Here is a 22,788-nt window from a genome sequence, read left to right on the forward strand (position 1 = left end):
ATTGTCTGCAGCGCTAAGTCTCCGCTGCTGCTCCCAGTGTCTGTTGTGTGTTTTCAGTGCTGAGTCTCCGCCACTGCTCTCAGTATCTGTTGTTTGTCTGGAGTACTGAGTCTCCGCTGCTGCACCCGGTGCCTGCTGCTTGCAGCGCTAAGTCTCCGCCGCTGCTTCCGGGCTCTACTGTTTGTCTACAGCGCTGAGTCTCCGCCGCTGTGCTCGGTATTTGTTGTTTGTCTGCAGCGCTGTGTCTCTGTCACTGCTCCTAGTCTCTATTATTTATGCAGCACTAAAGTAATGTTGACAACACTGTAGTCAATCAGTGAGCCCAGTAGCTGTTGCCCATATGGTGCAATACCCCAATAATGCAGCATCTGATAGAACATGCCACAAATATTTTAAATTCTTCTTAAATTCTTCCACAATTAGGGCTAATTCAGACAACTGCCATGAACCACTGACCTGACCCTAGCGCTGGACCCGGCTCCTGGGAATCTCTAATATTGTTATATTCGAAAGTTATATTAGTCTAACCATATTATATTGATCTATCATACTATTATTCTAATTACTATTATTAGTTTATGGATTATTTAATTACTATTATTACATTTTATTATCTATATATTGTAAACTATTATTACTATATCTCTTCTTACTACAATTTTTATAATTATTACTATATATTATGATATATATTGGACACTATTGTTATTATGTTACATTTTGCACACTTTTCTTAATTATTATTACTTATTGTGTTATATATTGCACACCTTTATGGCTATTATTATTTTTCTTTTTATTATTGCTAATATTAATATTTTATTTGTATTATTTTTACTTTATTACGTTTTACGTTATACACACTATTACTATTATTACTAATATTATGTTATATAGTGCACACTATTATTATTATTGTTATTATGTTATCTATTGCACACTTTTATTACTATTATTTTTACTGTTATTATTATTGTTTTATTTTTATTTATTTTATGACATTTTATGTTATTTATAATTGCACACCATTATTACTATTGTTTTTATGACTATTTTTACACTATTATTATGTTACACGGTATGTTGCACACTTTTATTTATTATTGTCATATCTTGCGCGCTGTTAGTATTATTTTTACGCATTGTTCTATCCTAGCTACAGAACTGATCACATTCGCCCCTCGCTCTTCATTTTTTCGTGGAGACCCTCCCCATCCTGACATTGGAGAGATTCTCTCCTGTTGCACATGTATAGTCAAACTTAAAATGAATAAGCCTTTTAAAGATATTATGTCATGTAGGCCGTGCCTACGAGCCCCTTTTGCAGCCTCCATTGGCTAATTGTGGAGCCGGGAGGGGAGGGCTCGGCAGAGTAAAGCTGGATGACTTGAGCGCTGCTTCAGGGATTTCTGTGGGATTGCCCACTAGTGCAGCAGCAGCTGCTGATGCTGCTCCTCTGTACATCAGACACCGCAACCTAGCACAGATCCTACAGATCCCACTGCAGGGACGTATGTTTCCGCCTGGCCAAAGTCTCTTAGGTGATGCCGATAGGATTTTTTTCCCACGCCGGTCTTCAATTTTTATTTTATTCTGTTTTTTTTTTCTTTTTAAATTTCCATTGAAAGTTAAACCACCGATCGGAGAATTCTAGTTTTGACCAAATTCTATCCGACGGAGACGAAGAACCTCCCCCAAAATCACCCTCCGTATCCCTCCCGGTGTGTAGGACAGTGACGGTCAGCTAGTGTATTATTTTTTTTTTTTCTTTTTTATTGTGCGCCGGATTTAATGCTGAGACATGCAAAACACTAGCTCTGGGAACGTTGAAGCTAAAGACTATGGAAAAGTCGAGTAGCGAAGACTCTTCTATACACCGGAGTCCATCTGTGGACAGCAGGGACTCAGCTAAACCTTCTACCTCAAGCCGGGAATTTGGTAGAGGATTCACGGCCGGAGCTTTTTATGGCAATGCAGGATCTCGTACACCGAGCCAAGCCGGCGTAAAAAGGGACAAGTACTCTGCACCCAAAGGAGGCAAATATGTGGTCTTTTACCTGGATCTATCCTTTGTTTTTCTCCTAGAATTTAAGAAGTGCAACATGGCGAGAGGCTGCCTGTGTTGTTTGAAATACATGATGTTCCTCTTTAACTTGATTTTTTGGGTAAGTTCCATTTTACATCCTTTACTTAAACTCGTGCCGTCGTTTTTCAGACGTCTCCAATTCTTTACACCAGCCGTGGGGAGGGGAAGGGTTAATAAAAAAAGGGGTCAGCACTAAAGAGTTAAAAGTAAGCATAATTTTACAGGGGGGGGGGAGGAGGGTGTCCCTTCTTCACAATATCTACTTTTTGCCCGGATCGGATTCCACCAACCTATTCCGAGGAGCTGCGTGTAAAAATGTTCTATTAGTGGGCAGAAAAAAAATTAACAAGGAGGGGTTCATTTTTTGACAATTTCATTTGCTGGCAATATATTTTCACATTTTAAAAAAAAAAATGTAAGAAGTTGTAACATTTTACATAATGTATGTACTTTTGCCCGGATCTTATGGCACCAACCTCTTCCGAAGCGCTGTATGTAAAATGTTCCATTCATGGGCGGAAAAATTACCAAGGAGGGGTTCTTCTTTGCAATTTCATGTGTTTGAAAAATTTTCGCCATCCGATTGTAGCAACTTGTTCCGAGGCGCCACGTGTAGAATTTATTGCCAACAGAATGAAAGTGTGACACCCTATCAAATTGGGCATGAAATGGTTAAATCATATATTCCACAACCCCATAGGCATTGCTTATATCCCATATACGACGTCTCGGAATGTTGGCAATAAATTACCCCAATTTTTCCAAAAAATTAACAAATGTCATATATTTGGGATGTTGTAGCTATACATAATGCATTTACTTCTTCATCTTGCTTGTATATCGCCAACCTATACCATAAGGGAAAGGGGGAAGGAAATATGTGATTTAACTATTTCATGTCCAATTTTACCGAAATGGGCTAACATGTCATGCAGGATAATGTGCCGACGTATTTGTATAATGTGGTGTTAGGGATGCTGCTCGATTTATGTGACGGGGGTTTGTAAAGACTGCAGAAATTCACACGTGCTGCAGAAACAGTCCCGTGTAAAAGAGCATAGACCTGCAGGAAAAATGAATATGTGGTTAGTAGGTATCGTATCCTTCCAAATTTACAAAGCCTAAGGGTTAAAATAAAAATTGCAATTCATTTCTAAGAAAGTCCAACTTGTCTAGTGTCAGAATCGCCCCCTTAAAGCTGTAGTTCACTCCCAGCTGCAGAGTCTTTGCAGCTATTTTCAGCACTGAGTGACCCCAGACGGCAAAGGTTTGGGTAAGGATAATTACATGGTGTATGCCCGATGGGCATGAACTGCAAGAATGTATCAAAGCTTTCCCTATTACCTGCTCTGATAACTTTAGGGGACCGGGGAAATATGAGATGAATATTGCACCAGGGACTATGCAGGTATAGAGAGGGGGAGGTAGGATAGGAGGATGCAGCAAGATGAGCGCTGCCAGGTATTTTCCATGATGAAAGGATTTATGGCTGAGCTATGGGCACAGCTTAGAGATATCTGGATGTAGCAGAGGTGAATTTGTCAATTAACTCTTTTGGCATAAATCATGGTCACTTTTAGGCTTTGTTCAAACGTTGCAGCAAAACCGCAATTTTTCGTTAAAAAAATGTTGCAAAACAAAAAACACAACCCCATGTGATAATACGATATAATAGGGAATATGGAGGTCATTTATGGATGTAGTAGAGCTGAATTTAACTCTTCCGGGGTACTTGGTATAAGATATTAGAATTTAATGTTTACACCTCCAAAGCGCAGATGTGGGCACGTGTTGGCACTTCCTCCATGATGATTGCCAATGGCTGAGATCCTAGTGTTGGGACGTCCGCCAATGTATGGTGCTATCATAATGATGCTTGACAAACTGGGCTCTGCTGAATTCGATTGAGATACAAAATTAAGGATAAGAGAAAAGATATTCTGACTGATGGGCACGCTTTATTTGGAAAGAATTGATGGACTGTAGACCACCCCCTCACATACCTCCCCCCTCTTTATTTATTTCTAGGCAGGTTCGGTGCAGCAGAGCTGGTTATGCGCACAGCTCTCACTAATCAGGGAAAGATAGATGTCTTCATGCCGCATTATTAGTTAGTGAAAGCCCCTTTGTGGCACTTCATATCATCGATTACCCTGGCACATTCTGCTGCCTGCAGGCATCCATACACGAGCATTAAATACGGTATATGGCGGTATAATACAGGAACGATGAACTATTGATAATTCATCACGCAATGTTCCTATGGCGCCAACACACTGCACAGAATGCCCTGATGGTGGGATCTGATCCCAAAGGGGTTCACAAACTAATGAACTTGAGCTCAGTGAACTGTCAGCCTCTGTTTGCCCAGAGCTTTCCCTATGGCTTTTATGTGCATGATTATTTCTACAGGGACATATAACACATAGAAAAATAATATTCTGCCATTTCTTCGAGAGCGGTAGAAAATGATCAAAGGGTCTGGAGTTACCCCCATGGGGTATATTTTGCCTGGGTTAACTATTTGGATATCTGATGGTTGATTTTTACGTTTTTGTATTACATTGATTTCTAGTTGATTTAATTCCTCCCCGCTGCACAAAATTAGTTTACAAAACCAGTTTTGGGTTAATAAATGAGACATAGGGGGAAACGTTGTACAAAAAACTACTCTATTTGCAAAGAAACTCTCTGGAGGACCCATTTTATCCATACATTACACAGAGAACCCAATTAGAAAAGTGTAATGCCTTATTTATCCTGCAGTGGTGCTGTGGGGAAACTCATCACCTGCTACTAAGCTGCTCTGCCGGCGATCACAGTGATCAACATATAGTAATTTTATTTTTCTAACAAAAGGAGGTTATTAAAAGTGGATAACCCTTTTAAACTGATAAAGGGGATCCCGCTGTGATATAAAATTGCTGACTTCCCTAGATTTCAACAATGGGAATGAGTTTTAGAAGTCATACGAATATATCCTGGGCAGATATATAGCCAAGCCAATGCAAAGAGACTAGTTGGTACCACCCAACAACTGTTAACATAACCCATGTAGAGTATTTGGGAAGCAGTTACATAAATTACTACTTAAAGGGGACCTGTCATTTGCCATAAATATGTAATTTTTGTACCTGTTGTAAATGCCTCTGTTCTCCTGAATCCAGTGTTGTTCTTATTTTGTTCCTGCGCCTCTCCGTTCCTTAGATATCGCTCTCTTTTCCCTGTATATACAGTAGATCTAGCCCTTTTAGCCAAGTGGGTCTGATCGTCAATTTTTCGTGGGAGTATTTTTGAGAACCACACCCATTTGGCTAAAAGACTAAATGGGGGAAGAAGTGGCCATATCTCGGGAACAGAGAGGCTCAGGAATTAAAGAAAAACAACGCCGGATTCAGGAGAACAGCGGCATTTACACCAGGTGCGAAAAAAATTATATATTTATGGCAAGTGACAGGTCCTCTTTAAAGGGATTGTCTCACCCAGACATTTTTTTCCTATTCCTCTGCAATCACGCATCATATTTCGTGGCGTATATCACTGGTTTATCTGAGATTGCTGCACGCCATCTGCTGTGGCTTCTTACACAGATTAAACTTGTCTGAGCCGAGGTCTTATGCTTATGGCTTTTAATTATGACGCTGGGATTTTGATCTATACCGAATAAGGAGTATGCAGGCTGCATAAAGTCAGATTAAGTCCACGGGACGGAGTCCGTGTGCTTTATACGCAGCCTACTGGCACCAGGTGGTGACTCGAACCTGTGATTACACCCGCCACTGATATAGGGCTCCCACCCTAAAACAATTCCTGGTATCTCCTGATTGGCTACATGATACCGGTGCTCCCAGCTAACGCACTAAGGGGTCCTGGGATGTGTAACTGTATTTAAAGGGGCAGCGAAGAGTTTATAGCTTATACAAGGTCATGTATGGTCCTGCATAAAGTATTGATCACGGAGGGAAAGATTCTGGACACAATCCCACTAAACGGCTGATAACAGGGAGCAATAGAGAGCAAATTTTGGGGGGTTCAGATTCTCTTAAAAATCACAATCAACTCCAATGTGAAAAAGGCGAAGCACGGCTCGATGATGGATTGGGGGAGTGTAGCTCATACCGGAATCCTCCTCCATGTGATGGACTAGTTATTATGTTGCGCCTCTTACGCCTTTAGCTTTCATGCGGGATAAGTGTTCAGCTGTGCTGTCAGTGACATCCAGGTGACAGAAGCCAATGTCGGAATTAGAAAGGGTGCAAGAGAGCTACAGATGAGGTTATTTCGGAAGCAGGGAAGACAGAACAGGGATCCGAGTGCTGCTCTGGGAAACAAAATGCAGCTCTTTTTTCTTTTTTTTTGCATACAAACCTAAAAACAGCCATATAGAATGGATGAATGAATGAATGAATGGAAACTTCGACCACCTCTCCATAGTCAGCGGCACATGTTAGTGCCCTATTCTCAAGGTACGGTATAGGGAAGTCCCGGTCGATCACCATCTACCATAAATGTACGAGATAAAATACCCTTCTATAGACAAATGATAGATGTGGCCCAAAAGCTTCAAGTTACCCCTTTTATAAGGATTATATGAGATTACAAAAAAAAAAGAGAGTACTTTTCCCAGAAATAGCGCCACTCTTCTTTAGTGGCCGTGTCTGGTATCGCAGCTTAGAAACTACCATTGCAAAAATGGGAATAAAATAAGCATTACTTTTAATATACGGTAATACCAGGCACAAATTCTTGGGAATTTTCAGACAGTGTTCATGATGGGGCAGCTGATCCCAGATGATCAATATTTTTTGAAAAAAAAAACACAATATCTCGATGCTGGCTTAGAGTGAAAGGATGTAAAGATTGTCAAAAATTAGAAAGGATGAAATTTTAAGCCTTTTTTTTCTCCTAGGACAGTGCCACTGTTATTTACAGGTCAGGTCTGGTATTGAAGCTCATTGGTGGGGCTAGACTGCAATACCACACACCACCTATGCATAAGGGTGGCGCTATTTCTAAATAATAGCTAGGTCTTTTGATTAATCCAGGACAATTGGGAATTCTCAGAAAAAAGCTCAAGACAGGGGCAGACCTCTACTTTTGAAAAATCGATATGGTCGTGCCAGATTGGGGTGGAACAGCTGTCCCCGTGAGGCATAAAAGACAACAACCCTTAGACCACAAGTTTTGCAAGGTCACTACAGGTGTCTGATTGAAAAACAACAGGTGGAGGGTCGTCCATGGGAAAGGAGCTGCTGGCGGTATCTTCCCATTAGTAGGTCATTTTCGCCCTTAAAGATTAATGGAACTGGCCCCTTTAAAAAGTTTCCCATCCTCCCCGTTCCCCCTGATTAGGACAGATGGCTGCGATCTTTCAATCAGGTTCAGCTTATGATACGGCGACGTCTCGGTGTCAAGTCAGGGGATCACCAATCCTGCCCCCGACACGGGCGCTCCTAAAAAAGAACCAAAAAAACGTATTTCCCCCTAAATATGTCCTCTATCGGAATTTTCTCTTTAGCTTTTATTTTAGTTCGCACTGATGCAGGCTGAGAATATCTAAATGTTTTGGTAATTCCCATAAGAATTGGTAATCCTCCCGGTGGGAAGTTATTGGTATTTTATTCCCCCCCATTTCCTCCTTTTTTCACACCAGCAGGAACGTATAGGAAGTTTTTGATTTATTGTTGTAATTTTACAGCTCACCCGACTTTAATTAACTATTGCTTCTTCATTACTGGTATTTCACAGCGAGGGCATAAATCATCATTTCCGTATCACGTTTCCTGGAATGAATCACCCCCTTTTGATGGTGAAGTGGGTGGTGGGCTATTTCTGTACAGCTGTGATGGAGCAATTATATTAAGACCTCAAAAAGTCACATACAGCTCTTGTAATCAGATGGGACTGGTGATTACCATATAATTCTAAGGTAGCAAGCACACTGCAGTTACATGCTCCATGGATCAAGCATGGTGCAGTCACATAATCCATGTAGCGAGCGCACTGCAGTCACATAATCCATGTAGCGAGCGCACCGCAGTCACATATTCCATGTAGCGAGCGCACTGCAGTCACATGTTCCATGGATCAAGCACAGTTCAGTCACGTGCTCTCTGCTCCTTTCTGCGGGGCAGAAGATAGCTGGAGCTTATGTTCCCGGGGGTGCTAGATTTCTCCCACCATGTCAGTGTCTGCTGAGGTGTTGTCATGCAGTGAGAAAACTGTTGCTCATAGCAACCAATCACAGCTCAGCTTCTTTTAAACAGCTCTGGTGAAATGAAAGATGCTTCATGATTGGTTGGTGATACACACCCACATTCAATTTTATATATAGAGATTATCTATCTATCATCTATCTATCTATTATCTACAGTTGTGGCCAAAAGTATTGACACCCCTGCAATTCTGTCAGATAATACTCAGTTTCTTCCTGAAAATGATTGCAAACACAAATTCTTTGGTATTATTATCTTCATTTAATTTGTCTTAAATGAAAAAAACACAAAAGAGAATGAAGCAAAAAGCAAAACATTGATCATTTCACACAAAACTCCAAAAATGGGCCAGACAAAAGTATTGGCACCCTCAGCCTAACACTTGGTTGCACAACCTTTAGCCAAAATAACTGCGACCAACCGCTTCCGTTACCATCAATGAGTTTCTTACAATGCTCTGCTGGAATTTTAGTCCATTCTTCTTTGGCAAACTGCTCCAGGTCCCTGGTATTTGAAGGGTGCCTTCTCCAAACTGCCATTTTTAGATCTCTCCACAGGTGTTCTATGGGATTCAGGTCTGGACTCATTGCTGGCCACCTTAGAAGTCTCCAGTGCTTTCTCTCAAACCATTTTCTAGTGCTTCTTGAAGTGTGTTTTGGGTCATTGTCCTGCTGGAAGACCCATGACCTCTGAGGGAGACCCAGCTTTCTCACACTGGGCCCTACATTATGCTGCAAAATTTGTTGGTAGTCTTCAGACTTCATAATGCCATGCACACAGTCAAGCAGTCCAGTGCCAGAGGTAGCAAAGCAACCCCAAAACATCAGGGAACCTCCGCCATGTTTGACTGTAGGGATAGTGTTCTTTTCTTTGAATGCCTCTTTTTTTCTCCTGTAAACTCTATGTTGATGCCTTTGCCCAAAAAGCTCTACTTTTGTCTCATCTGACCAGAGAACATTCTTCCAAAACGTTTTAGGCTTTTTCAGGCAAGTTTTGGCAAACTCCAGCCTGGCTTTTTTATGTCTCGGGGTAAGAAGTGGGGTCTTCCTGGGTCTCCTACCATACAGTCCCTTTTCGACGGATAGTACGGGTTGACACTGTTGTACCCTCGGACTGCAGGGCAGCTTGAACTTGTTTGGATGTTAGTCGAGGTTCTTTATCCAACATCCGCACAATCTTGCGTTGAAATCTCTTGTCAATTTTTCTTTTCCGTCCACATCTAGGGAGGTTAGCCACAGTGCCATGGGCTTTAAACTTCTTGATGATACTGCGCACGGTAGACACAGGAACATTCAGGTCTTTGGAGATGGACTTGTAGCCTTGAGATTGCTCATGCTTCCTCACAATTTGGTTTCTCAAGTCCTCAGACAGTTCTTTGGTCTTCTTTCTTTTCTCCATGCTCAATGTGGTACACACAAGGACACAGGACAGAGGTTGAGTCAACTTTAATCCATGTCAACTGGCTGCAAGTGTGATTTAGTTATTGCCAACACCTGTTAGGTGCCACAGGTAAGTTACAGGTGCTGTTAATTACACAAATTAGAGAAGCATCACATGATTTTTCAAACAGTGCCAATACTTTTGTCCACCCTCTTTTTTATGTTTGGTGTGGAATTATATCCAATTTGGCTTTAGGACAATTCTTTTTGTGTTTTTCATTTAAGACAAATTAAATGAAGATAATAATACCAAAGAATTTGTGTTTGCAATCATTGTCAGGAAGAATCTGAGTATTATCTGACAGAATTGCAGGGGTGTCAATACTTTTGGCCACAACTGTATTCCTTGTAGCGAACGCACTGCAATCACATATTCCTTGTAGCAAGTGCACTGCAGTCACATATTCCACATAGCATGCACACCGCAGTCACATTTTCCACGTAGAAAGCGCACTGCAGTCACATATTCCATGTAGCGAGTGCACTGCAGTCACATATTCCATGTAGAGAGCGCACTGCAGTCACATATTCCATGTAGCGAGCGCACTGCAGTCACATATTCCATGTAATGAGCACACTGCAGTCACATATTCCATGTAGTGAGCACACAGCAGTCACATATTCCACGTAGCAAGCGCACTGCAGTCACATATTCCATGTAGAGAGCGCAATGCAGTCACATATCCCATGTAGCGTGCGCACTGCATTCACATATTCCATGTAGCGTGCGCACTGCAGTCACATATTCCATGTAGCGTGCGCACTGCAGTCACATATTCCATGTAGCGAGCGCCCTGCAGTCACATATTCCATGTAATGAGCACACTGCAGTTACATATTCCATGTAGCGAGTACACTGCAGTCACATAGTCCATGTAGCGAGCGCACTGCAGTCACATATTCCATGTAGCGAGCATACTGCAGTCACATATTCCATATAACAAGCATACTGCAGTCACACAGTCAATGAGCACACTGCAGTCACATAATCCATGTAGCTAGCGCACTGCAGTCACATATTCCATGTAATGAGCGCACTGCAGTCACATATTCCATATAACAAGCATACTGCAGTCACACAGTCAATGAGCACACTGCAGTCACATAATCCATGTAGCTAGCACACTGCAGTCACATATTCAATGGAGCAAGCACACTGCAGTCACATATTCCACGTAGCAAACGCAGTGCTGTCACATATTCTATGTAGCGAGCACACTGCAGTCACATATTCCACGTAGCAAGCGCACTGCAGTCACATATTCCATGTAGAGAGCGCAATGCAGTCATATATCCCATGTAGCGTGCGCACTGCAGTCACATATTCCATGTAGCGTGCGCACTGCAGTCACACAGTCAATGAGCACACTGCAGTCACACAATCCATGTAGCTAGCACACTGCAGTCACATTTTCAATGGAGCAAGTACACTGCAGTCACATTTTCAATGAAGCAAGCACACTGCAGTCACATATTCCATGTAGTGAGCACACAGCAGTCATATATTCCATGTAGTGAGTGTACTGCAGTCACATATTCCACGTAGCAAGTGCACTGCAGTCACATATTCTATGTAGCGAGCACACTGCAGTCACATATTCCATGTAGTGAGTGCACTGCAGTCACATATTCCACGTAGCAAGTGCACTGCAGTCACATATTCCATGTAGCGTGCGCACTGCAGTCACATATCCCATGTAGCGTGCGTACTGCAGTCACATATTCCATGTAGCGTGCGTACTGCAGTCACATATTCCATGTAGCGTGCGCACTGCAGTCACATATTCCATGTAGCGAGCGCGCTGCAGTCACATATTCCATGTAATGAGCACACTGCAGTTACATATTCCATGTAGCTAGTGCACTGCAGTCACATATTCCATGTAGCGAGTGCACTGCAGTCACATATTCCATGTAGCGAGCGCACTGCAGTCACAAATTCCATGTAGCGAGCGCACTGCAGTCACATATTCCATATAACAAGCATACTGCAGTCACACAGTCAATGAGCACACTGCAGTCACATAATCCATGTAGCTAGCACACTGCAGTCTCATCTTGAATGGAGCAAGCACACTGTAGTCACATATTCCATGTAGCTAGAAAACTGCAGTCACATAGTCAATGAGTACACTACAGTCGCAAAGCTCGTGTAGTGAGCATACTGCAGTAACAGCCCATGTTGTGAGCATGTAGCGCCCCTGAGGCTTCAGTCGCCACAGAGGTACTGCACCTTCTCCTAAGTGGAGTCCCCGAAGCAGGCTACAGCTGTCTGTCATACAAGTTGAGACTAGGAACACCTAGAGAGAGGCATTCCACGTTACAGGAGAAAGAACGGACCACACTGACCATAAGAGCTTACACTCTATATACTGAATGTTGTTACCAAAACTCATTATATACAGTCATGGCCAAAAGTATTGACACCCCTGCAATTCTGTCAGATAATATTCAGTTTCTTCCTGAAAATGATTGCAAACACAAATTCTTTGGTATTATTATCTTCATTTAATTTGTCTTAAATGAAAAAACACAAAAGAGAATGAAGCAAAAAGCAAAACATTGATCATTTCACACAAAACTCCAAAAATGGGCCAGACAAAAGTATTGGCACCCTCAGCCTAACACTTGGTTGCACAACCTTTAGCCAAAATAACTGCGACCAACCGCTTCCGTTACCATCAATGAGTTTCTTACAATGCTCTGCTGGAATTTTAGTCCATTCTTCTTTGGCAAACTGCTCCAGGTCCCTGATATTTGAAGGGTGCCTTCTCCAAACTGCCATTTTTAGATCTCTCCACAGGTGTTCTATGGGATTCAGGTCTGGACTCATTGCTGGCCACCTTAGAAGTCTCCAGTGCTTTCTCTCAAACCATTTTCTAGTGCTTCTTGAAGTGTGTTTTGGGTCATTGTCCTGCTGGAAGACCCATGACCTCTGAGGGAGACCCAGCTTTCTCACACTGGGCCCTACATTATGCTGCAAAATTTGTTGGTAGTCTTCAGACTTCATAATGCCATGCACACAGTCAAGCAGTCCAGTGCCAGAGGTAGCAAAGCAACCCCAAAACATCAGGGAACCTCCGCCATGTTTGACTGTAGGGATAGTGTTCTTTTCTTTGAATGCCTCTTTTTTTCTCCTGTAAACTCTATGTTGATGCCTTTGCCCAAAAAGCTCTACTTTTGTCTCATCTGACCAGAGAACATTCTTCCAAAACGTTTTAGGCTTTTTCAGGCAAGTTTTGGCAAACTCCAGCCTGGCTTTTTTATGTCTCGGGGTAAGAAGTGGGGTCTTCCTGGGTCTCCTACCATACAGTCCCTTTTCGACGGATAGTACGGGTTGACACTGTTGTACCCTCGGACTGCAGGGCAGCTTGAACTTGTTTGGATGTTAGTCGAGGTTCTTTATCCAACATCCGCACAATCTTGCGTTGAAATCTCTTGTCAATTTTTCTCTTCCGTCCACATCTAGGGAGGTTAGCCACAGTGCCATGGGCTTTAAACTTCTTGATGATACTGCGCACGGTAGACACAGGAACATTCAGGTCTTTGGAGATGGACTTGTAGCCTTGAGATTGCTCATGCTTCCTCACAATTTGGTTTCTCAAGTCCTCAGACAGTTCTTTGGTCTTCTTTCTTTTCTCCATGCTCAATGTGGTACACACAAGGACACAGGACAGAGGTTGAGTCAACTTTAATCCATGTCAACTGGCTGCAAGTGTGATTTAGTTATTGCCAACACCTGTTAGGTGCCACAGGTAAGTTACAGGTGCTGTTAATTACACAAATTAGAGAAGCATCACATGATTTTTCAAACAGTGCCAATACTTTTGTCCACCCTCTTTTTTATGTTTGGTGTGGAATTATATCCAATTTGGCTTTAGGACAATTTTTTTTGTGTTTTTCATTTAAGACAAATTAAATGAACATATAATACCAAAGAATTTGTGTTTGCAATCATTGTCAGGAAGAATCTGAGTATTATCTGACAGAATTGCAGGGGTGTCAATACTTTTGGCCACAACTGTATTCCTTGTAGCGAACGCACTGCAATCACATATTCCTTGTAGCAAGTGCACTGCAGTCACATATTCCACATAGCATGCGCACCGCAGTCACATTTTCCACGTAGAAAGCGCACTGCAGTCACATATTCCATGTAGCGAGTGCACTGCAGTCACATATTCCATGTAGAGAGCGCACTGCAGTCACATATTCCATGTAATGAGCACACTGCAGTCACATATTCCATGTAGTGAGCACACAGCAGTCACATATTCCACGTAGCAAGCGCACTGCAGTCACATATTCCATGTAGAGAGCGCAATGCAGTCACATATCCCATGTAGCGTGCGCACTGCATTCACATATTCCATGTAGCGTGCGCACTGCAGTCACATATTCCATGTAGCGTGCGCACTGCAGTCACATATTCCATGTAGCGAGCGCCCTGCAGTCACATATTCCATGTAATGAGCACACTGCAGTTACATATTCCATGTAGCGAGTACACTGCAGTCACATAGTCCATGTAGCGAGCGCACTGCAGTCACATATTCCATGTAGCGAGCATACTGCAGTCACATATTCCATATAACAAGCATACTGCAGTCACACAGTCAATGAGCACACTGCAGTCACATAATCCATGTAGCTAGCGCACTGCAGTCACATATTCCATGTAATGAGCGCACTGCAGTCACATATTCCATATAACAAGCATACTGCAGTCACACAGTCAATGAGCACACTGCAGTCACATAATCCATGTAGCTAGCACACTGCAGTCACATATTCAATGGAGCAAGCACACTGCAGTCACATATTCCACGTAGCAAACGCAGTGCTGTCACATATTCTATGTAGCGAGCACACTGCAGTCACATATTCCACGTAGCAAGCGCACTGCAGTCACATATTCCATGTAGAGAGCGCAATGCAGTCATATATCCCATGTAGCGTGCGCACTGCAGTCACATATTCCATGTAGCGTGTGCACTGCAGTCACACAGTCAATGAGCACACTGCAGTCACACAATCCATGTAGCTAGCACACTGCAGTCACATTTTCAATGGAGCAAGTACACTGCAGTCACATTTTCAATGAAGCAAGCACACTGCAGTCACATATTCCATGTAGTGAGCACACAGCAGTCATATATTCCATGTAGTGAGTGCACTGCAGTCACATATTCCACGTAGCAAGCGCACTGCAGTCACATATTCTATGTAGCGAGCACACTGCAGTCACATATTCCATGTAGTGAGTGCACTGCAGTCACATATTCCACGTAGCAAGTGCACTGCAGTCACATATTCCATGTAGCGTGCGCACTGCAGTCACATATCCCATGTAGCGTGCGTACTGCAGTCACATATTCCATGTAGCGTGCGTACTGCAGTCACATATTCCATGTAGCGTGCGCACTGCAGTCACATATTCCATGTAGCGAGCGCGCTGCAGTCACATATTCCATGTAATGAGCACACTGCAGTTACATATTCCATGTAGCTAGTGCACTGCAGTCACATATTCCATGTAGCGAGCGCACTGCAGTCACATATTCCATGTAGCGAGCGCACTGCAGTCACAAATTCCATGTAGCGAGCGCACTGCAGTCACATATTCCATATAACAAGCATACTGCAGTCACACAGTCAATGAGCACACTGCAGTCACATAATCCATGTAGCTAGCACACTGCAGTCTCATCTTGAATGGAGCAAGCACACTGTAGTCACATATTCCATGTAGCTAGAAAACTGCAGTCACATAGTCAATGAGTACACTACAGTCGCAAAGCTCGTGTAGTGAGCATACTGCAGTAACAGCCCATGTTGTGAGCATGTAGCGCCCCTGAGGCTTCAGTCGCCACAGAGGTACTGCACCTTCTCCTAAGTGGAGTCCCCGAAGCAGGCTACAGCTGTCTGTCATACAAGTTGAGACTAGGAACACCTAGAGAGAGGCATTCCAGGGTAACTAAGTACTGGAGTGCTTCGCACCTAAAGGCGCATTGGAGGAGTCGTTCAGTAAGGTACATGTTGGCGGAGTGTGGAAGGGAGAATCCTATCCTGCCTGGAGGTTGGCTGGAGCCCTGACCTGGAGAACACGGTACGGAGGCAGGCAGTTGTGTGAACTGCAAACAGTGAGTAAAGCTTTGGAACCGCATACTCTGGTGTCCTCCAGTTATTCCCGCACCACTACACCTGGGTACCAGCATCCATACCATTCTGTGCCTCTCCTCATCCATTGCACCTACACTGCCCTGGGACTACAGCTCCACCTGTGGAGAGCTACACCATCTCTGCTGCACCACACCATCAGTCCCAGAGGATCTGCATGCAGCGTTGGCTCAACATCTTACTTACCAAACACCACAGGTGGCGTCACGAACTATTCATATAAACTTTAACACCATTAACATCACCGCCATTGATATTGGGCGCCCAGGGCCACGAACCGGGTCACCGCTGCTGTGACACTTTTCCGCCTCGACACCGGCCCGGTACCGAGTACCCCCGCTGCCCTGGGTGTGCGAGGGCGACCCAAGCCCACTACAGGCAAACAATCCATTTACCGAGCACACTGCAGTCACACAGTCCTTGTAGCGAGCACAGTGTGATCATGTAACAAGGGAGACTGGAGTGGTAGTCCTGACTGAGGTAACCCACAAAACACAGTCCACAGACACCCCGGCTCCTTGTTACATAAAAGACAGAGATGGAGCGGACTCAATCCTCATGTACAACTTTCAGTCCAACAGGGAACGAACTTTAAAGGGAATCTGTCACCTCCTTTTTCAGCTATAAGCTGCGGTCACTGCCTTTAGGGGCTTATCTACGGCATTCTGTAATGTTGTAGACAAGCCCCCGATCTAACCTGAAAGATAAGAAAAACAAGTTTATTATACTCACCCAGGGGCGGTCCGGGTCCGATGGGCGTCGAAGGTCCTGGGTTCGGCGCCTCCCATCTTCATGTGATGTTGTCATCCTCGTTGCTTTGCGTCGCGGCTCCTGCGCAGGCGTACTGATCTGCCCTTTTGAGGGCAGAGCAAAGTACTGCAGTGAGCAGGCGCTGAACCTCTCTGACCTTTCCCGGCCCCTGCGCACTGCAGTACTCTGCTGTTACCTCAACAGGGCAGATCAGTACACCTGTGCAGGAGCAGCAACACTTAGCAAGGAAGATGACAACATCGCAAGAAGAAGGGAGGCGCTGGACCGGACCTGCGACACCCATCGGCCGGACCGCCCTGGGGGAGTATAATAAAACTTATTTTTCTTATCTTTCAGGTTAGTTCGGGGGCTTGTCTACAACATTATAGAATGCTGTAGATAAGCCCCGAAAGGCAATGGCCGCAGTTGATTGCGGAAAAACGAGGTGACAGGTTCCCTTTAATAACAGAGATGAAGTAAAGTGCAATACTGGTTTCCTGCGCTCTCCCTAGCAATGTCCACGGCCGTACCCACAACAGCCACAGTAGCTGAAACAAAGCAGTAGTCCATACCCCGGAATATGGACACTTGAAGTCCCTTCGGCGGGGCACCCACACAGTCCTGTGCTCGTGTTGCTGTCCTAAAGTACCAGAGCAACAGATTCTTTCCCCTCCTGGGGTCTGGCAATGCTCCCGCTGTCACTGCAGTCCTTAAGTCTTGGGTCAGCAGATTCTATCTCCTCCTGGAGTCTGGCAGTTCCCCGGCTGTAGCCGCACACCTGCCCAGGGCAACCGTGCCCGGGCTTCTGACTGGAAGCAGCAGCTTCCTGCGGCCTTTCTGCTGCTGGCCCAGCCCACCAGACTAACCTCTACTTTCCCTAACTCTAGCAACAGCAAGTAAAAGGGAACTCCCCACAACACACAATACAGACATAATGCAGTATAATACATAGTAGGATAATAATAATAATAATAATAATAATAATAATAATAAATTTTATTTTTATAGCGCCGACATATTCCGCAGCACTTTACATTTCAGAGGGGATTTGTACAGACAATAGACATTACAGCATAACAATAATCACATACAGTAGATTATAACAAATACCAAGAGGAATGAGGGCCCTGCTCGCAAGCTTACAGTCTATGAGGAAAGAGGTAGACACGAAAGGTGGGTGGTAACAGTTGCCCTGATTGTATGGACCAGCCATAAAGTGTGTGACAGTACAGACACAGAGGGCTAATGGATGCATAAAGCATGTGGGAACATGATGCAGGAAATCTGGTTATGGTAAAACTTTTGGCTGTGCCACACAGGGATAGATTAGGTTAATGTGTTGAGGTGGTAGGCCAGTCTGAATAAATGCGTTTTCAGGGCACGCTTAAAATTGTGGGGATTGGCGACTAATCGTATTGACCTGGGAAGTGCATTCCAAAGAATTGGCGCGGCACGTGTAAAGTCTTGGAGACGGGAGTGGGAGGTTCTGACTATTGAGGATACTAACCTCAGGTCATCAGCAGAACGGAGGGCGCGGGTAGGGTGGTATACTGAAACAAGGGAGGAGATGTAGGGTGATGCTGAGCCATGGAGGGCTTTGTGGGTGAGGGTAATAAGTTTATACTGAATTCTGGAGTGGATGGGTATCCAGTGTAATGACTGGCACAAGGTAGAGGCATCGGTGTAGCGATTGGTGAGGAATAGAGTTGAGCGAAACGGGTCGAAAAAATTCAAAAGTCGCCGACTTTTGGCAAAGTCGGGTTTCATGAAACGAAACCCGACCCTAGGATGAGGTCGGCCACGAGGTCGGCGACCTACGCGCCAAAGTCGCGTTTCAAAAGTTTGTTTTGCGCTCTTTTTCAGCCAATCAGGATCCACGGACACTGTGGGCAACGTGATGACATAGGCACGGGTCACCACCATCTTTCAGAAGGGCATGCAAGTGATTGGCTTGCTTTGGTGGGCGTCACAGGGGTTATAAAAGGGCGTGCACGCCGACCGCCATCTTACTTCTGCCGATCTTAGTATAGGGAGAGGTTGCTGCTGATTCTGTAGGGAGAGCGTTAGGCAGGGAAGAAGACAAAAAAACTGCTTCTGCTGCTAGCGATTTGGCCTGCACAACACACCAGTCACTGTGTGTGCAGTGCAAGGGGAGGCTATATAGTGGTGTATCAGTGGTGTTGGTTGTTGGGCTGCCTTCTAAGGCTTCCTGACATTCCTGCATTGCTGTTTACCCACTGCTCCGCAAACTGCTTTTTTAAAAGCAATCCAATCTCCCTTATCCTCTAGTCACTTTTGTCACAGCTGTGCCATCGAGCCTGTCACATAGCGCTCAGATATCAGTGGGCCTCACACAATCCAAAAGTGTCCATCCAGTGTCCAAAAGTGTGTGCAGAGATTCAAAATCTCCCTTATCCTCTAGTCACTTTTGTCACAGCTGTGCCATCGAGCCTGTCACATAGCGCTCAGATATCAGTGGGCCTCACACAATCCAAAAGTGTCCATCCAGTGTCCAAAAGTGTGTGCAGAGATTCAAAATCTCCCTTATCCTCTAGTCACTTTTGTCACAGCTGTGCCATCGAGCCTGTCACATAGCGCTCAGATATCAGTGGGCCTCACACAATCCAAAAGTGTCCATCCAGTGTCCAAAAGTGTGTGCAGAGATTCAAAATCTCCCTTATCCTCTAGTCACTTTTGTCACAGCTGTGCCATCGAGCCTGTCACATAGCGCTCAGATATCAGTGGGCCTCACACAATCCAAAAGTGTCCATCCAGTGTCCAAAAGTGTGTGCAGAGATTCAAAATCTCCCTTATCCTCTAGTCACTTTTGTCACAGCTGTGCCATCGAGCCTGTCACATAGCGCTCAGATATCAGTGGGCCTCACACAATCCAAAAGTGTCCATCCAGTGTCCAAAAGTGTGTGCAGAGATTCAAAATCTCCCTTATCCTCTAGTCACTTTTGTCACAGCTGTGCCATCGAGCCTGTCACATAGCGCTCAGATATCAGTGGGCCTCACACAATCCAAAAGTGTCCATCCAGTGTCCAAAAGTGTGTGCAGAGATTCAAAATCTCCCTTATCCTCTAGTCACTTTTGTCACAGCTGTGCCATCGAGCCTGTCACATAGCGCTCAGATATCAGTGGGCCTCACACAATCCAAAAGTGTCCATCCAGTGTCCAAAAGTGTGTGCAGAGATTCAAAATCTCCCTTATCCTCTAGTCACTTTTGTCACAGCTGTGCCATCGAGCCTGTCACATAGCGCTCAGATATCAGTGGGCCTCACACAATCCAAAAGTGTCCATCCAGTGTCCAAAAGTGTGTGCAGAGATTCAAAATCTCCCTTATCCTCTAGTCACTTTTGTCACAGCTGTGCCATCGAGCCTGTCACATAGCGCTCAGATATCAGTGGGCCTCACACAATCCAAAAGTGTCCATCCAGTGTCCAAAAGTGTGTGCAGAGATTCAAAATCTCCCTTATCCTCTAGTCACTTTTGTCACAGCTGTGCCATCGAGCCTGTCACATAGCGCTCAGATATCAGTGGGCCTCACACAATCCAAAAGTGTCCATCCAGTGTCCAAAAGTGTGTGCAGAGATTCAAAATCTCCCTTATCCTCTAGTCACTTTTGTCACAGCTGTGCCATCGAGCCTGTCACATAGCGCTCAGATATCAGTGGGCCTCACACAATCCAAAAGTGTCCATCCAGTGTCCAAAAGTGTGTGCAGAGATTCAAAATCTCCCTTATCCTCTAGTCACTTTTGTCACAGCTGTGCCATCGAGCCTGTCACATAGCGCTCAGATATCAGTGGGCCTCACACAATTCAAAAGTGTCCATCCAGTGTCCAAAAGTGTGTGCAGAGATTCAAAATCTCCCTTATCCTCTAGTCACTTTTGTCACAGCTGTGCCATCGAGCCTGTCACATAGCGCTCAGATATCAGTGGGCCTCACACAATCCAAAAGTTTCCATCCAGTGTCCAAAAGTGTGTGCAGAGATTCAAAATCTCCCTTATCCTCTAGTCACTTTTGACACAGCTGTGCCATCGAGCCTGTCACATAGCGCTCAGATATCAGTGGGCCTCACACAATCCAAAAGTGTCCATCCAGTGTCCAAAAGTGTGTGCAGAGATTCAAAATCTCCCTTATCCTCTAGTCACTTTTGTCACAGCTGTGCCATCGAGCCTGTCACATAGCGCTCAGATATCAGTGGGCCTCACACAATCCAAAAGTGTCCATCCAGTGTCCAAAAGTGTGTGCAGAGATTCAAAATCTCCCTTATCCTCTAGTCACTTTTGTCACAGCTGTGCCATCGAGCCTGTCACATAGCGCTCAGATATCAGTGGGCCTCACACAATCCAAAAGTGTCCATCCAGTGTCCAAAAGTGTGTGCAGAGATTCAAAATCTCCCTTATCCTCTAGTCACTTTGGTCACAGCTGTGCCATCGAGCCTGTCACATTGCGCTCAGATATCAGTGGGCCTCACACAATCCAAAAGTGTCCAGTGTCCAAAAGTGTGTGCAGAGATTCAAAATCTCCCTTATCCTCTAGTCACTTTGGTCACAGCTGTGCCATCGAGCCTGTCACATAGCGCTCAGATATCAGTGGGCCTCACACAATCCAAAAGTGTCCAGTGTCCAAAAGTGTGTGCAGAGATTAAAAATCTCCCTTATCCTCTAGTCACTTTGGTCACAGCTGTGCCATCGAGCCTGTCACATAGCGCTCAGATATTCATTGGGCCTCACACAATCCAAAAGTGTCCAGTGTCCACAAGTGTCTGCAGAAATTCAAAATCTCCCCTGTCCTATAGACACCTTGTACCTTGTTTTACATTACTATATAGTTTGTTGGATTTTGTCTACATTTCTACCAAAAATGAGGAAGGCTGGTGGCAGAGGCCGTGGAATTGGGCGGGGGTTGGCAGCTGGTAATGATGGTGTTGGTGGTGGATCTGATGGTAGTGGCAAGAGCAAAATAGGACCGAATGCAGGAGGTGCTGACCCTGCGTCATCATCTGGCTACATAAGGCCTCGAACACTTAGTTTTCTAGGAGTTGGCAAACCGCTTTTAAAGCCAGAGCATCAGGAAAAAGTTTTGTCTTACATTGCTGACTCAGCCTCCAGCTCTATCGCCTCCTCTTCTTCAGTTGTAAAAAGTAAAAGCACTGAGTCGTCATTGGAGGCTCATGTTCATGAACCACACCTTTCCTTGTGTCCTTCACCCCAACCAAGATTGAAGGATGACGCAGGCCATACTACTGATTACTCCATGGAGCTGTTTTCACATACCATGCCTGGATTATCAAGTGAAATGGTGAATTACCCAGGCCAAGATGAATCTGACATGGAGTGCACTGATGCACAGCCGCTGATGGATGATTCTGCTGGTACATTCACTCAGAGCACTACATTGTCCTCGCAGTGTACAGAGCCAGATTCTGACCCTGATGAGACTCAGGTGCCCCTTCCCGCACACTATACCACCATACACGGTGACACAGAGGAAGGTGCACATGACATAGAAGAGGAGGTGATGGATGACCCAGTTGTTGACCCAGATTGGCATCCATTGGGGGAAGAGGGTGCTGCTTCCAATAGCTCAGATGAGGAGCATCCACAGCAGACATCGACATCGCAACAGCTGTTATCTGGCAGGCCCGGAGCACTCCAAAGACAGGTTCCAAACATCAAAAGAGTTGCTGGACAGCTTGTCCAGAGGGTCAAAAGATCACAGCGTGCTAGGCCGCAAAATGTCTGCCAAAGTAGGAAGAGTGCAGTGTGGCACTTTTTTGACCAAAATCCTCATGATCAGGCCAAGGTTATCTGTAAGAAGTGCGCAAAGACCTTTAGCCGAGGGAAAAATCTGAAAAATTTGAATACCAGTTGCATGCTTAGACATTTAACCAGCATGCACTTGCAAGCGTGGACACAACACCAAACCTCAAGTGCCACATGTGCAACTGATCACAACGAAGGTAGTCAGCAACGCTACATTGTTTCCCCCACTGTAAGCCCACCGGTTAGCACAGCAGCAAATGTTGAGGTGTCGTTGCAAGACCACAGCAGTCAGGGAATCCCACTGTTATATCAACGAAAGACTGATTCTAGGCCATCAGAAAGAACA

The 22,788-nt window shown here is 44.7% G+C and overlaps 1 protein-coding gene across 1 annotated transcript in view; it reads left to right on the forward strand.

Annotated features, from left to right (window-relative positions):
- The first annotated feature begins 1,421 nt into the window (after positions 1-1,421).
- The window catches only part of TSPAN9 (tetraspanin 9), a 193,542-nt gene continuing 172,175 nt past the window's right edge, over positions 1,422-22,788 (forward strand). Inside the window, exon 1 of the mRNA XM_073567812.1 lies at positions 1,422-2,165. Coding sequence (XP_073423913.1) covers positions 1,842-2,165 — 324 coding nt within the window. The 5' untranslated portion in view covers positions 1,422-1,841. The remainder of the gene's footprint in view (positions 2,166-22,788) is intronic.

Source organism: Dendrobates tinctorius, unplaced genomic scaffold (genome assembly GCF_039654945.1).
Source record: "Dendrobates tinctorius isolate UK_male_01 unplaced genomic scaffold, ASM3965494v1 ptg000020l, whole genome shotgun sequence".
Lineage (NCBI taxonomy): Eukaryota > Metazoa > Chordata > Amphibia > Anura > Dendrobatidae > Dendrobates > Dendrobates tinctorius.